Source organism: Carcharhinus amblyrhynchos, chromosome 2 (assembly GCF_965287045.1).
Source record: "Carcharhinus amblyrhynchos chromosome 2, sCarAmb.v2.hapA, whole genome shotgun sequence".
In the NCBI taxonomy this organism is placed as follows: Eukaryota; Metazoa; Chordata; class Chondrichthyes; order Carcharhiniformes; family Carcharhinidae; genus Carcharhinus; species Carcharhinus amblyrhynchos.
The window spans coordinates 79,757,099-79,774,801 of NC_137325.1; the positions used below are offsets into that span (position 1 = coordinate 79,757,099).

Sequence of the window (17,703 nt, forward strand, 5' to 3'; positions counted from 1 at the left end):
AATCCCACATTCAAGACTATGGGCCAAGTGCTTTAATGTTGTGGCATTTCAAGTGCTCATTCCCATACTACTTAAAGGTTGAGAACTTTTTGCCTCTCACCCAGGCAATGCATTCCAGATTCCCACCATCCTGCCCATCATCTTAAAATTATGTCCCCATTACTGACCCTTCAACTAAGGGGAACTGCTGCTTCTGATCCACCCTGACCATACACCTCAATCAGGTCCCTCTTTAGCCTTCCACGTTCTAAGAAAACAACACAAGCCTATCCAGCCTCTCTTCATAGCTCAAATGCTCCATCTCAGACAACACCTTGGTGAATCTCCTCTGGGTAGGCAACCAGAACCGCACACAGTACTTCAGCTGTGTCCAAACCAAGCTCCACATAACTCCCTGCTCTTGTATCCTATGTAAAAAGTCTGACAACACCAGGTTTTAGTCCAACCTATTTATTTGATAATATACTCACTAGCTTTCGGGGTTACCCCCTTCGTCAGGTGAATGGAGAGTTCTGGCCTCAGACAGAGCATATAAAGCACAGACAGTACTGTCTGTGCTTTATATGCTCTGTCTGAGGCCAGAACTCTCCATTCACCTGACGAAGGGGGTAACCCCGAAAGCTAGTGAGTATATTATCAAATAAATAGGTTGGACTAAAACCTGGTGTTGTCAGACTTTTTACTGTGTTTACGCCAGTCCAACGCCGGCATACCCACATCATGACTTGTATCCTATGACATGACTGAAATACCATCTGTACTTTTTAAAAAATCCACACGTCAGAAGCTGTACTAAAATATTTAAATAAAAGCATTAGTAAAAGTATAAACATCACATGCTGTAAAAGTATTCAATTTTATTTTAAAAAACAAGTCCTGAAATTACTAATTACATAGGAGCTTTATGCTTCAGTTTTTACAACATACTAAAAATGACAAAGTATTTTACACTGCATTTGCCTAAATTACAGAACATGAAGTGCAAAACAGCAAATAACTGCAATGAAATATTTTGGGTGCACAATATTTTTAGGAACATCTTTCACTTTGCATGCAAACTCAGGTTCAAATTATGAAGGAATCGGGTCAAATCTCAAATAGTCATTTCATTTCACAGATCACCCATAATTGGGATAGGTTTGATTTGAACTTCTTAAAATCCAGTTGAAAAATAAAACAAAAATAAACTTACATTTCAGGTAAAGAGTAAACAGCAAATGACAAGAAACAATGTACACAAATCTAATAAATGCATGTACATCTAGATAACCCAAAGTCTTCAGTGGCATAATTATATCTGAAATATACATTTGAGTGTAAATGTGGATTCAATAATTTTTCTGATATGATTGTTCACTATTGCAATTAAATAACAGTAAACAACTAGAGGTTCAATGAGTAGAGTCAACATGAAACAATTTCTTTCTACAATTCCTCAACTTCAGCATAAAAGAACAGTACACCAGAGTAGTGTTAGCATATTGTCAGAGGAACAAAGAGATACACAATTATGAAGACAAAGCCTTTTACAGCGCAGCCAACACAGCAATCTCACGCCCAAATTCAGTGATGCAGAATTTTATTGGAATCGTCATTTACTACACACATTCAACCAGGGACTTTGCCAGCACACTGGAGTTCCTATGTCACAGACTCTCGTACACTACCTGGCATTGGTCATAATTCTGTTTTTTTTCAAATGGTGCCTATTTTAATAAATACCCTGGCTCAGGTAAAATTTTGTTGAACATGATAACAATCATGAGAAGGGATATTAAAATTTTCATGAGAAGAATGTTATTCAATTATGGAAATTGTTTTAAAAATGAATGGGAACTCACAAAGCTACTATTTTAAAACTTATCAGAAACTTCAATGACACCCTATAGTATGTAACCTGATACCATATGAAGACAATGCAGCACCAACAGTTCCCTTTGAAGAAACAAAAGAAATTCCAGTTCAATATTTTTTAATCACTAACCCTAATTCATAATAGTCTTTATATAAAAAGATCTACCTGGGACAAAAAAAAACTTTGACTAGTTTCAAGATCCACCCCCTCCCCCCTGCCACCTCCCCACCAGATTTACTGGTTTTGTAATTATATTTCGTAACTACATTTCAAAGAGTGTCCCCAATTGATGGACTTCTCCTTAAAATAAAGTGATTGATGTGTTTACTTGAGAATCTATTTCATTACAATTTCTACATTGTCTTTAGCCTAACTGTAACAAATGCTGCAAGAATGCAAATGGAATGTAATAAATGTAGAATCAGAATAGGTTGTAAGCAGCAAAGGATTTGATGAAATCAACGTATTTCAACTTATTTAGAAGTTAGGAGTGTCTTAGGTGTTGGTTTTAGATCAGTGCTTGTAGGTAAAAGAGCATCACAGGGGACAAACTATTTGTCCCTTAATTTTTATGCAGCTAAAAAAGCAACTTTAAACAGACAACAACAGATCTAAATTACAAGATACCATTTGGCCTTGCCATTTCCAAAGTGAAATTTCACATAACTAAAAATGATTATGAAAATGCCCATGACTTGCTAATAATTGGTGGAATCCACACAGTGAAAAAGGTATAGCCAGTTATTCCCACTGAAATGCTTTAATACCAATATGGCTGTATTTATGCAAAATAGAAAAACATTTTAAACATATAACCCATTTTGTAAGTTTTAAATACTATACACAAACAAATCTTATATTTCCTGTTTTCATTTGGGCTTTAATTAACACTGTCATTTAAATATACACTGGGTATCCTGATAAGATGGCAAAAAGATGGTTTCTGACCTGGAGGGTATAATTAATGAAAAAACTCCCTGTTGCTGGTGTGATGAATTCACTCAGGCTACATCCCTCTCAATGGACCATAGAGCTTGTTTTGAAATGATCAGCTATACATGACTAGGAACAACATTTAACTTCTTCAAAAAAATTTTTCTTTTTGCTATATGCCTTTTCTCAATTCCTGCTGACTCTTAATGCAGTAACTTGTCATGTTAACCACAGATTCTTTTCATTTAACTTAATTTGACTTTACTGCACAATCATCTATGCATTTCACAAGACTATTTCAGTTAAATCATAAAATTACATAATTTGTTTATTCTGTGTACGCAAGCTTTAAAAGTGGCCATCACTATTCTTTATATATTCATAGAAGGGTAAATATATACTGAATGGAATGGAACACTGTTTTATTGACTTTTTTGCAGCAGAGCATACAACAAATGCACTTATGGTGCTGAATGACATTATTAACCTCAACTTTAAGAAATAACCAAAAGGTAGAATACAACATTCTGGCAATAGTGAACATTGTACAATTATGCAGACATTTAACAAATGTGTTTGGGACTGCGCTTGGAACAAGTCTAAATGGGACTGAAAAAGAATGTTACACTGGATCACCAAATGAACCAAAGATTTGCCCTGATTTCACTGCAATACAAGCAAATAACTGGAAGCATTTCTTTGCTATTCCACTAACATTAAATATCACCCTAAATTAGGAGCCAACAAGAAAGCCCAAAAAGGGAATTTGGAATTTCTTGATAAGTTACACTAGTCAGTGCTAATTTTCTCACTTCATTCCCTATTGGGCATGTACTGCATAAATTAAGAGTCTAATTTTTGTACACGCCTATACAATAACTCTAACTAAGCAAACTACTGTGTAAATGTCAAACTACCCAGACAGAAAGACTACTTATAATGATAAACTAAGGACTGACAAATTTAATAGAGAAACAAATGATTTTATGATGTTTAGAGGGCAGCTACTGTTTATAAGTTGGTTTTTATTAATTTAATACTTTCATTGTCCTGCAGGTTTCCATACAGCTAGTGGTAACTTGCTGGTTCACCATTACCAGCTTGCTAGAAAAAAACTCTTTCTCAAATATCTGACCATAAAAAACCTGGCAAGTTTGTTTTTACTTTGGTGCATTCAATACCAGTTACAGCAAATGTGGTGGCCTAGCAAACCACTAAATCCAATAAATGAGACAAATTTAAAAGAAAAACTGAAAAATGAAAACTACAAACATCTTGGAAAAGGTTTAAACATCATGCATTCCTCAATCTGATTAAGTCAGAAATAAATTTATTTATGATTCACATAACTGGTCAATTAATTTACACGTGGCCTACAGGCTAAATAAAAACATGTAGAAAAAAACTGACTTCAACCTTTAATCCAGGTGAAATTCTCCTTCCATACAATTCAAATGTAAACACCACTGAACAACACTGCAATCTACAACACAAATTCTTAATTTTACAACAGCAAAAAAACCTTATAAAATCACAAATGATTCCAGAAAGCTGTGAAACAACCTTAAAGAATTCACATGATCAAAAAGTGTACAAGAAAATATAATTTTATCTTTAATGCAGCAACATTAATTTTCACAAATCATACTACCTGGAAATCCATCATCACAAAACCAAGTTATAAATGAAAATGCAAACATTTAAATTAAAAAAAAAGCACTAAGCTGTTTCAGGAAAACTTACCACAGTCACATAGCTCCACAAGTGCAAAATCTCAAAAACAGAACAAAATTTATTTATACACAAAACATGCTTGACCTGCAATACTGCAAGAGCTCCAAAATATAAACGGTGATATGAAAAACTTGTGCCCCCAAGTGCAATATAAACTGTCATTAAAAGATATTAACATTTGGTATTACATTATACTGTACTTATATATTAATTTCTGTAATTGCAGGATTTACTTGAGGCAGAAATCTGATTAAGTTCAGCAAGTTCTCCAGCCAAGCCAGCATTTCAAAGCTGGGTTTAAAAAAAGAGAAAAAGGGCCAGCTCACAGAAATCACTCCACTTTTGGTGACTATGGATATAGAAAATTACATAAATCGTTCACAAGCAAAGTAGGTTGGAAAGAAAAGGACATGCAAGTAGAGATTAATTATAAATTGAAATTCTTAGTGCAAAAATTTACTCAGAGCATTGACATTTTAGATTTTCAGAATTAACAATCTAAGAAACTAAGACAGACTTGGGCAATCGTGGCACCAAAAACAAGTGTGAATTTAACTACTGTATTAGAAATCGCATTGTACTTTGAGAATTTCTCCCCCCAACCCAACCTAGGAAAATTAAATACCTGTGAACATACAATTGCCTTCCTGAGGATGCTGGGCATTGTCCCTTGCCTATAAGGCTATGCTTCACATGGTTTTTGAACTGACCACTGGTAGAGTATTCAACCGTGGAGTGGTCTGCAGCAGAGCACACTCATATGCACATTTTCTAACAGGAAACACCTATTAGCATTTAGCCCAATGCTGCAAAGGTCAAGTATAGTGTCCCCAATGAGATCTGCTAAAAAAGTATACAGAAAATCAAACCTGGGATCTTCAGATCTGACTCTCTCTATGATACAGCACTTCTACCCATTGGAATGAAGGGAGGGAGCTTTATATTAAATCTCTTTAAATACAAGACCATATCAAATTTTTAATCCTGATAAATTAGAATTTGAGATACTACTTTACAGTGCTGCTGATTCTCATCGTGTATCAAATTTGGGCCAAAAAAATGACACCTAAACACCGAATTCCTTGAGAACCAACTTTTGACAATCACACTGCAAAAACCCATTCAGTTTTCAGCACGTCTAGTTTGAAACATGTGTAAGGACCTTCATCAGGTACAGGAATTGAGCCTTCGCTGCTGGCATCATTCTGCATCACAAACCAGCCCTCCAGCCAACTGAGCTAATCAACTCCCCAAACTTAAGAATATTTGTTGTGAAAAATGTAGATATACGGAAATTCAAAGCAATTGGGTGCAGAAGAATTAAGTGAAAAATAATGTACTGCAGGGTCTATAAATATGACTTAAATCAGGATAGATACATATTTAAAGATGTCACCATGATTTCAAAGATAGCAGTTAACAATGATTTATGGCACTGTGTATACCAGAAAGACTTCAAAAATTTAGATTTATAAAGTTAGTGAAAAAATAAAACAGGTGAATGAAGAATTTGGTATTTACAAGTCACCTGATGATTTCCATAATATTACTTTAAAAATAATACAAATCACTTGTCAAGAATGGCTAAAGTCTGCTAAGATTAGTGCGGCAACATATCAATGTTTAAAAATGTATAAACAAAGTATGTATGTGGCCTTTTTACAAAAAAAAATCCAGATTTTGATAAGAGGTGACTTATGAAATGCAGTTCAAATTTGATTCAGAAACCGGTGAACCCATAAATGTTTAATATAAATTAGCTCCCCCAGCCCCCTGCTATCAAACTTTAAAAAAACCTAAAAAGTAGCAGCAAATGTGTTCATCTAATCTTTTAATTTTACTAATACACAAATTTTAGCACATTGTTAGTAAGTTCCATTATAATTCAATGATCCTAAAACAGAATTGATCATATAATTTGAAATGGTTTCAAATTAATAGTGCGGTTGGTGATTCAATCATGCTCACTTAATTACAAATCATTGGCCACTTCACTTGTACACAAAGCCAGGGTCCCTAATTAGACCAGTGTTCAGTCAATTGACATCTTTTCAGATTAGATGTTTTAAACAGATGAACTTACTTTTGCAACAATTAACCATTTATTCCACAATAGTCAATTTTTTAAAAGAACAACATGACACTAAACCTAGTACGAGCAGTGGCTGAAACTTTTTGGCAGCCCTATTTTGCCACTAATACAACAACACAGTCAAAAGTAATAACCAACAAGCCTTTTCAAGTGAGGAATATATCAGTGAACAAACTCTTCAGCCTTGTCATTTTGCCAGTGCTCCATACTAATATTCATTCCTTAAACTACAGCTATACATGAAGTTTGAGGAAAAGAGTGAGCCACTTTTTTTCCAACATCACCACCCAATATCAATGCAGCAAAGGAAAAGAAAGACTTCGAAGTCCTCAGCATCAGATACAACATTCAATAAATAGGGCTATACTGAATCAGAATGAATACGTATCTGCATGTACTTAGGACCAAACTTAACTTCAGCAGGTAACCCTAAAATGTTTCCTTCATAGGAGTGGTATAATTCCCAGTTGAAAAAAAAGGGCAGTGGAAATAAGGAAAACTTGAAGTGGAACTAAAGTAACATCACTATAACCACCCAAATGTTATACATCCAAAAAGAAAATCACATGAAATACCATTTCAAAATACGCCATGGAATTATTCCATCAATCATGCCAATAGTTACAAAAGTGGCTTTCAAATCAATTAGATGACCAAACATTTTTATCACTTCTATTTACTTAAGCAGTACTTTTTTTTTCCAGATTTGATATAATGATGAATAATATCATATTAATCAGTATCCTACAGATTTATGCTTTTCTCCCCAGTACATAACTCTTCGAGGTTTTTTTTTAAAATATGAAGGTCAAAAAATAGGTACTTGAACCTGTTCAGTCATTATTTCAGTTACTTGTTCAATTGTTCAACAGTTGACAATGCAAGAATCCCCAGTAAAAAAATAGCTACACATAGCAGTCTTTTCAGTGCAATGTAGTTATCTTTGGGAATGGCTATTTGTACGAGCTCATTTGTGATCTGAGAGATTTCATGAGCAACTAGCACAAAAATAAAAGTGCTGATAATAATGTTGAGCACTGGGTTTCCAGGAATGAGTACGAGGATTCCTTTGGTATCTGCCGCAAGCCAGATGTGGTATTGGCATATGAAGAGCTGAAAAAAAAAAGGTTTTGAGAGAGGTAATACAGTCTGGTACAATATACAGTCAGTTCAAAATTTTAACAAGACCAACTTTCTATGATTTGCCATTTAAAGAAAATGAATTAGATTTTTTTTCCTTCTGCGAGGGCAAAAGGGCCTTTGGTTTCTATTCAATATGGAAGGAAATCCAGATTCTTTTGCCATTTGAAAAAAATGAATCTGCTAAACCCAAAAAAGATGTCTGCCACAAGCCACATGATCATAGAGTCAGCCCTTTATCTTGAAGTTACCCTCAGTAGTTGTAGGAACAATAGAATTATGTTGTCAACCCTGGAATCTCACACCTCATTGTGCAGACCTCTTGTAATTGTAGGAGACGAGGTGATTCACATATCAGAACTCATGAAGCCTACAGAGCTACTATTAAGTTCATATTACACCTGTGACTGGCCAAGCCAATTTCAAGGGAGAACCAAAGAGACATATTTTGAGCCAGTGGTTCTGCCTGGACAATGGCTTTCCATCCCTCAACATGGATGGTAAATCTTTCAATAACTAATGTCTGGTACATCTGTCTTGAAGTCAAAGTCAGCTCCAAACACTGGATAAATATCCCCTTTTAAGTAATCGTGGATAAAGAAGGTCACATGACTTGAGTGACAATTTTGAAATCCCTAAATGCCTTTGAGAACCAAGAAATCCTCAGGCTGTTGTTTTAACATAAACTGTAAAAAGACTTCAACAACCCAGCCGAGTAAGCAGACGGTTACCACCTCTCAAGTCCACAAAATCTGCTTCATTTTGAAAATTACTGATCAGTGCCTGCCAAACAGTCTAAACACAAAAGTCCATCGTGCTACAACAGCGTTAATTTTGAAGAGCAATGTATTGTTATCTAAAACAAGAAACTTATCAGAACTGAAACCCTGCCAAAAACAAAACACCCTCTGGACTTTGATGCACCTCGTGTGTGTGTTTAGAATGAGGAATTGTGCAGAATCTTCCCCTGAGTTTTTAAATATGAAATAATCTAGCCTTCTGATTTAATCATAATGCTAAATTGCTGTGGGTCAGAGTAAATTGGACCACGTAAACCAAAGGATTGGGAAATCAGGCCACAACATACTTTGAAAGTAATTTTAAAAAAACACATTCTGCTTAAGGACAGGTGGTAAGAACCAGGAACAGGGTCACACAAGCATGTGAAGAATATTGCATCTCACTCCTAACCTTTGCCTTACAGGTGGTGAACAGGCTTTGGAGAGTCAGGAGGAGAATTATGTATTCCCCAACCTTTGACTTGCTCTTGTAGCTACATTTACATAGCTGGTCCAGTTCTGTTTCTGGTCAGAGATAAACCTCAGGTTCAGTATGTCTCTTAGCCATTCTCTAACTCATGGTGCACCAATATTCAGAAGCAATTGGTTCTTGTAGAAATGTGCCACATCAGTCTCTGCAGACGTTATCAAATCAGCGTCAAATGTCACAATCTGCATAATTTGCATTACTTTGGCAAAGACTCACATGCTTGTTAATGTCCTCACTAATATCGTAACCGGAGCTATTTGAACCAGAAGTACGCGTGTATACAAAAGAACAAAATCAGCCCGGGAAACAGGCCCTTTGGCCCAACAAGCCCGTGCTGCCATCTCAACACCACCAGTCCACCTCTCTACCCATGACCCCTGTCTAATGTTTTATGGCCATCCAGATTGAGGGAAACTGATTTAGGGACAATTTATTCCTGCCAATCAACCTAACAGCACATCTTTGGGGTGTGGGAGGAAACCGGAGCACCCGGAGAAAACCCACGCAAGCACGGGGAGAATGCGCAAACTCCCACAGACACCGGCCCAAATCCATGTGTCTGCACAGCAATCAGCGATAGTCACTGAGCTGTCGTCTTGCCCAGTATCTTGTCCAGTTTAGGCTCGCACTAACGACATGAAGCACTAGGCCAATCTTGAACAACCAAGAGCAGCCTCAGTACGACCCATCGTGTGTATGCTCCTCGTTGGACATGAGGTGGACCGACTTAAAACCTGTGAATGAAAAGAGAAAAAAACATTATCATACTATACCTATTTACATTACCAGGGACGCCCCAATGCTAATGACCCTTATTTAAAAGGATCTCCTATATCCTTATTTAAAAGGATCTCCTGGTGTGCCTCAGGGATCTGTTTTGGGGCCACTGCTGTTTGTAATTTTTATTAATGATCTGGATGAGGGTATAGTTGGGTGGATTAGTAAGTTTGCTGATAACACCAAATACGGAGGTGTGGTAGATTGTGAGGAAGGGTGTCATAGTTTGCAGGGTGACTTAGACAGGTTGCAGAGCTGGGCCGCGAGGTGGCGGATGGAGTTTAATGCGGAGAAGTGTGAGGTAATTCATTTCGGTAGGAGTAACAGATGTGTTGAGTATAGGGCTAATGGGAGGACTTTGAATAGTGTGGAGGAGCAGAGGGATCTAGGTGTATGTGTACATAGATCCCTGAAAGTTGGGAATCAAGTAGATAAGGTTGTTAAGAAGGCATACGGTGTCTTGGCGTTTATTGGTAGGGGGATAGAATTTAGAAGTCGCAGCGTCATGTTGCAACTGTACACAACTCTGGTGTGGCCGCACTTGGAGTAGTGTGTGCAGTTCTGGTCCCCACATTACAGGACGGACGTGGAGGCTTTAGAGAGGGTGCAGAGGAGGTTTACCAGGATGTTGCCTGGTATGGAGGGGAGGTCCTATGAGGAGAGACTGAGGGATTTGGGGTTGTTTTCGCTGGAAAGAAGGAGGCTAAGAGGGGATCTTATTGAAACGTATAAGATGATTAGAGGTTTAGATAGGGTGGATAGTGATAGCCTTTTTCCTCAGATGGAGAAAGCTAGCACGAGGGGGCATGGCTTTAAATTAAGGGGGGGTAGTTATAGGACGGATGTCAGGGGTTGGTTCTTTACCCAGAGGGTGGTGAGGGACTGGAATGCCCTGCCTGCTGCAGTTGTAAATGCGCCTAGTTTGGGGGCATTTAAGAGATCTGTGGATAGGTTTATGGACGAAAAGGGATTGGTTTAGATTAGTGGGTCAGTGTTTTTTTTTAAAAAAACTGGTCGGCGCAACATCGTGGGCCGAAGGGCCTGTTCTGCGCTGTAATGTTCTATGTTCTATATCCACCCATCTCCAACTCAGTCATGTGCCTGTCTAAGTTGCTCTTAAAGGACTCTAGCATGTTTGCCTCCACCACCTTACTTGGCAGAGCATTCCATACCCCCACTATCCTCTGTGTGAAAAACCTCCCTCTAATATCTGTGTTGTACCTCTCCCCCCTCACCTTAAGTCCATGGCCCCTTGTCCTACGTGTCTCTATTATAGGAAATAGCTCACCTCTGTTTACTCTATCTATACCCTTCATAATCTTATATACCTCTATTAGATCCCCCCTCAGTAGGCGTCTTTCAAGGGAAAAGAGCCCCAATTTCTTCAATCTTTCCTCATACTCCAGTCCTTCCATACCAGGCAACATCCTGGTAAACCTCCTCTGCACTCTCTCCAGAGTCTCCACGTCCTTCTGGTAGTAAGGCAACCAGAACTGGACGCAGTACTCCAAATGCGGCCTAACCAACGTTCTGTATAACTGCAACATTAGACTCCAGCTCTTATATTCTATACACCTTCCTATAAAGGCTAACATACCATAGGCTTTCTTCACCACACTCTCCACTTGCACTGCCACCTTCAAAGACTTGTGCACTTGCACCCCCAGGTCTCGCTGCGATTCTATACGCCTTACGGGCTTACCCTTTATCATATAACTTCCCTCTACATTATTCCGGCCAAAATGCATCACCTCACATTTATCCGGATTAAACTCCATTTGCCACGTATCTGCCCAATCAACCAGCCTATCAATGTCCCGCTGTATTGCCAGACACTGCTCCTCACTGCCCGCCAATCCAGCCATCTTGGTGTCATCAGCAAATTTGCTGATCACACCACCTACTCCCTCTTCTAAATCATTTATATACACTACAAAGAGAAGAGGTCCCAGTACCAAGCCCTGCGGCACACTAGTGACAGACCTCCAGCTAGAAAAAGACCCCTCCGCTACTACTCTCTGACTCCTCTTTGCAAGCCAGTTCTCTACCCATCTAGATACCTGACCACATATCCCATGAGCTTTAATCTTCTGTACCAACCTACCATGAGGGACTTTGTCAAATGCCTTACTGAAATCCACACAGACGACATCAACGGCTCGTCCTTCGTCAACCGTTTTTGTCACCTCCTCAAAGGGTTCATAAGAACATAAGAAATAGGAGCAGGAGTAGGCCATCTAGCCCCTCGAGCCTGCCCCGCCATTCAATAAGATCATGGCTGATCTGTCGTGGCTCAGTTCCACATTCCTGCCCTCTCCCCATAACCCTTAATCCCCTCGCTTATCAAAAACCTATTAACCCGTGTCTTAAAAATATTTAGTGAGACAGCCTCCACCACCTCAACGGGCAGAGAATTCCAGAGATTCACCACCCTTTGAGTGAAGAAGTTCCTCCTCAACTCCGTTCTAAACCGCGCCCCCCTTTATCTTGAGGCTGTGCCCCCTAGTCCTACTGTCCTTTGAGCGGGAAGAATCTCTCCACCTCTATCCTATCCATCCCATTTATCATCTTATATGTCTCAATGAGATCTCCCCTCGTTCTTCTAAACTCTAACGAGTACAAGCCTAGTTTATTCAGCCTCTCCTCATAGCTCAACCCCCTCAACTCCGGTATCAGCCTAGTAAACCTCCTCTGCACTCCCTCCAAGGCCAAAATATCCTTGCATAAGTACGGCGCCCAAAACTGCACACAGTACTCCAGCTGCGGCCTCACCAATGCCCTATACAGCCGCAGCAAGACCTCCCTACTTTTATATTCAATCCCCCTCGCTATGAAGGCCAGCATCCCAATTCTACCAGATTCGTAAGGCAAGACTTCCCCTTGACAAAGCCATGCTGTGTATCCTTAATCAGATCGCAACGCTCCATGTGCGCATATATCCTATCCCTAAGAATCCTCTCCATCAACTTACCTACCACTGACGTTAAGCTCACCGGCCTATAGTTACCTGGGCTATCCTTCCTACCCTTTTTAAACAACGGTACAATACCAGTCCTCTGGGACCTCACCTGTGTCCAAAGGAGAGACAAAGATTCGCGTCAGAGGCCCAGCAATCTCATCCCTCGCTTCTCTAAGCAGCCTAGGATAAATGCAATCAGGCCCCGGAGATTTATCGGTTTTAATGCCCTCTAAAAGCCCTAACACCTCTTCCCTCGTAATCGAAAGATCTTTCAACTGGTCTACCGCTCCCTCAATGACCGTACTAGACATCAAGCCCCTCTCCTTCGTGAATACCGACGCAAAGTATTCATTCAGGATCTCCCCCATTCCCTCTGCCTCTAAGCACAATTCCCCATGTCTGTCCCTGAGAGGACCGATTTTACCCCTAGCCACCCTTTTGTTCTTAAGATAGGAGTAAAATGCCTTTGGATTCTCCTTAACCCTACCTGCCAAAGCCATCTCTTTGCTCTCCTAACTCCCCGTTTGAGATCCCTCCTACTCTCTCTGTATTCCTCCAACGCTCTCTCCGTTCCCAGCTGCTTAGACCTGACATATGCCTCTCGTTTCTTCCTAACCAGGTCTTCTATATCTCTAGTAATCCACGGTTCCCTAATCCTACCTTTCCCATCCTTTCTCCTAACCGGCACATGCCTTTCCTGCACCCTTTGCAGTTTTCCCTTGAAAGACTCCCTCATGCCTAACGTGTCTTGCCTTCCAACAGCCTATCCCAGTCTGTATCCCTAAGCTCCTGCCTAATCTGGCTGTATCTCGCCTTCCCCCAATTTAGCACCCTCCCCTTAGGACAGCTCTCATCTTTTTCCATTCGTATCCTAAAGTAGACGAAGTTGTGGTCGCTATTAGCCATATGTTCACCTACCGCAACCTCAACCACCTAAGGGCACTCATAGCAGCCAAAAAATGGTGTCATAGATCAAAATTTTAACCCAGTTCTTGCAATTTAGTGTCAAAATAATCAGTTGTGTAACAATGCATCCTGTTATTTAAAAATCAGTTTACCAAAGTACTGTATATTTTAACATTGCCATCAAAATAAGCTTAATTTGTGATTATGAAACCCAATATCTAAACTTAATAATGTATTCAGCTCTGGCTTTAAAGCAGTGTTGCCAAGGTTTTTTTTAAGATAGTATACACTGTGTTACTGTGATAAATGCTGAGATTAGTCAGGAAAGGGGCTTAGATTCATGCACTGGTATTGGTTTTTGTTCAGTCTATTTTCTTACGAGTGAGCTTTAATGGTTAGCTACATATGGAAAACCACACCAGTTTGGCTAGTTACACAATAGTATTGGGATTGGAAACGGTACTGAATTTCTGCTAATGATGAGAATGACTTGTGCACAACTATTACGACGAGATAACTTGCATTTCTACAAAGAGAGGAAGGAAAAGAGGGTAGAAAAGAGAAGGGGCACAGGGAGCTATTCTTCTGGCTTTCTGATTGCTAAACACATTACAATGGACTATGGTTAGCAAGGGCCAATCAGTTCTCAACAGAATAAAAAGAGTGATCCTCAGTCTTGCCTCATTTGATGATTTCTGCTGGTTTATTCAGAGCTGACATTTCAAGTCCAGATGACCCTTTATCAAAGCTAACCTATTACCTTTGACAAAAGGTCATCTGGACTCAAAACGTCAGCTCTTTTCTCTTCTTACAGACACTGCCAGACCTGCTGAGATTTTCCAGTGTTTTCTCTTTTGATTCCAGCATGCACAGTAATTTGCTTTTTTCATTTTCTTCCTCTGTGACCCCTTCATCTTCCTGCCTCATGTGTTTTACTACACCCCATGCTCTTCTGTTCACGGGATCTGCTCTGCATATCCCCAGTAGTGTCTCTACACATCTCACACTGCCTCCTCTCACCTTGCCCGTTATAGTTCACCGACATCAGCAATTTTATAGTTGGTAATACCCCTGCCTCTGAATCAGCAGAACGGGTTCAAGCTGTACTCCAGGAGATACAAAAACCAAGGTTGAACCCCGGTACAGTACTGAGCGAGAGTGCTACACTGCTGGGAGGTGCTTCTGCCTTATTAGATGGATGTAAATATCCCATGGCACTATTTTGAAGCCATTTTGAAGAGCAGGGACATTATCCCTTGGTAAGTGCAATTAGAACAGATTATTTGGTCATGATCACATTGCTATTTGTGGGAGATGGTTGTATTTAAATTTGCTCCCATGTTTCCTGCATTACAGCAGCAACTACATTCAAAAATATTTAATTGATTATAAAGCACTTTGAGATGTCCAGTATTTGCGAAAGGCACTACATAAATCCAAGTTTTTTTTAAACCCTAAGTACACTCTTCAATGAATGGGGAATTCCACAGAAACTCAACTCATTGATTTTTAAATTCTCAGAACTCGACTCCCTCAAAGTGATTTTATGTGAATTTACACATTGCATGAGCCACTTACTTCCAAGGAAATCTTGCCAAACCAGGCAAAAAAGGAGCTGTACACAGAACGGACATAACCAGGAATGTTCCTAATAAGAATGAAGGACAAGATCTGGGAAAAAAAATGTTTAAAGCCTTTGGTAAGATAGCAGATATACATTTATAGCATAATTTAATCGTGAATCAGACATAAAGGAAAGTACCTGCAACACAGAGAAGTAAGGATGAAACTCATTGCACTCGGTTTTGTTTTTACAGCTGGCACACCATATTGAATAAGTCTGTGTAAACAAGATTAGGTGGTTATTTATTGCCAATGCACACATACACTGAAAAAGGGACAAATTGTTGAGTACATATTCTGATAACCTACTCAATGGAGTACATCACAGACTGTATTTGGCTATTAATTTGCTATTCTGTGGCAATACATTCAGAAAATAAGTTCACAAGTTGATACTTATTAGAACAAGTACAGCACCAGCTAAATGAGAAAAAGTCACTTATGTATTTGGTTCAAATCTTAACATGTCCCCTCTGCTCAAAGGAAGTTTTCTTTTCACCCACACTATGTTCCCTCAGTAGTCTACGTTTCCTGACCAACACAGCAAGCAAAGGAGCTTGGATGGGAGCTTTTGGCCTATTACAAACAAGTATTTTATGTGTTAAGAGCAAATTTTAGTTTTAGTGGGTTACCCCCATCCCCACCAAAGCCTGGCTCCTGTCCTCCTGTGATAGTAATTGCTATGAACAGGCTGGAATTTCCAATTTTGGGAGTGATAAGCACATCTTGCAGTAAGGAGAATGAGTGCAAATTCAGCAGAATTTGGCTGTGGTGCATCAGAGGCCGTTTTCAGATCTGGGAGTGCTGGGCAAGTCTGAGGTTTATAAGAACTACAGTTATTTGACGGTTATGGTGACAATGGCACAAAACAACTGCCCAGATTGCTTACAGATGATAGTCAAAGCCCCAGTTCTAAAGTTAAAATCTGGAGCTAAAAGTTGTTTCAGTAGTGGGTGACCATGATAACTATCATTGATTATTGGAAGGAAATCTACCCTCCTTTCCTGATCTTCCTACATGTGACTCCATGTTCACAGCAATGTGGTTCACTCTTGACTGCCTTCTGAAATGACCTAGGCAAGCCATTCAAGGGCAATTGAAGATGGGCAACAAATGATGGTCTTGCCAGCAGCATCCATACCCCATGAAAACAGTAAAACAACATAGAAGAATTGGAAGTGGGAGGGTGGAGAATAGGAGGGATGGTGGTGGAGATTGTAGTAGAGAGTGAAGGTACAGACTCTTATTGGTAACCCCTGGACTGAATATCTGAGTGTTGCTTATCATTCATGATATACGGAAAAGAGGCTATTTTTAAAATTATATAACGAGAGAAGTTTTAATATAACTTGTTCTATTGCTTCAGTGTGTGTCTGTGTAATGGAATATAAATCCTGGCTCTAAAAATAGTGTATAAATGTAAGTTCTATTTATTATAATTAAAATGGTCATTAATACCTTCTGTTTCTTCTGCACAAAATGGTAACCTGCATAGTTCAGTCTAATTGTCTAATTATCTGCAAAACATTCCTAAATAAACTAATTTATCCAAATTATAATTTGTTAGACTCACCAAAAATACAACTACTGATGTAAAAAGTAAGAAAGATGACAATCTAGGTGCGAACAACGTCTCTCCTTTACCTTCAGAGAGTAGATGACCCTTTTTTAATACACCATAAAGTAAAGCAAAGACCATACCATGTAGAACTGCCTGTATGAAAACAGAACACTAAACTTGAGTTTTAGAAGTTATATTTTCACAATATTGCAAATCATTTGAATCAAAATAAGGAGCATCACAAAAATGATTTTGGAATGATCTGGCTAAATACACCTTTTGCATGAAAATTGATCTTTGTATCTAGCTCTTAACTCTTGCAGTAAGTGATCTAACATTCATAAACCCTTCTGGTGCTTATTCATCATCAAATTTATTTAAAATGACAATTCCCCTCAGGTACATCTGATCCATTCAGAAAAGGACAAAGTGCACATTCATCTTAACCCAGTCTAATATTTTTTCTTTCCATAAGATCAACATTATAAAGTACATTTTATAACTCTTGTGTATTTAAAGTAACCATAAAGTACAAATATATTACCAATTACTGCTGGAATATTCACTAAGTTTTTTTCCCATTTATTTTGAAGATATACACCTTTTCTTTTCAATACAAATCTTAATTTTATAGTAACCCAACTGACAGGGCAATACTAATCTGTATTAGCATTATAACTAAATTTAAATTTATAAATGTAACTAAAATAAGACACAAAACCCCTGTGATGCATAATTTAGGGCACTGAATTTGACTTTTCCAACTTTTGAAAAAACAAGCAGTCATTAATAATAACCCTGGTTGAGAAAACAAAAACATCTGACGCAAACAATTTATTGCTGAAATAAACCTT

General features: G+C 38.7%; 1 protein-coding gene across 2 annotated transcripts in view; it reads right to left on the reverse strand.

Annotated features, from left to right (window-relative positions):
* Positions 1–837: 837 nt before the first annotated feature.
* Positions 838–17,703, reverse strand: part of casd1 (CAS1 domain sialic acid O acetyltransferase 1) — an 87,475-nt gene continuing 70,609 nt past the window's right edge. For both annotated transcript variants that reach the window (XM_080207911.1, XM_080207912.1), the window contains 4 exons: positions 16,862–17,002; positions 15,428–15,505; positions 15,244–15,336; positions 838–7,727 (listed from right to left, as the gene is read on the reverse strand). In XM_080207911.1, coding sequence (XP_080064037.1) covers positions 7,464–7,727; positions 15,244–15,336; positions 15,428–15,505; positions 16,862–17,002 — 576 coding nt within the window. In that variant the 3' untranslated portion in view covers positions 838–7,463. The remainder of the gene's footprint in view (positions 7,728–15,243; positions 15,337–15,427; positions 15,506–16,861; positions 17,003–17,703) is intronic.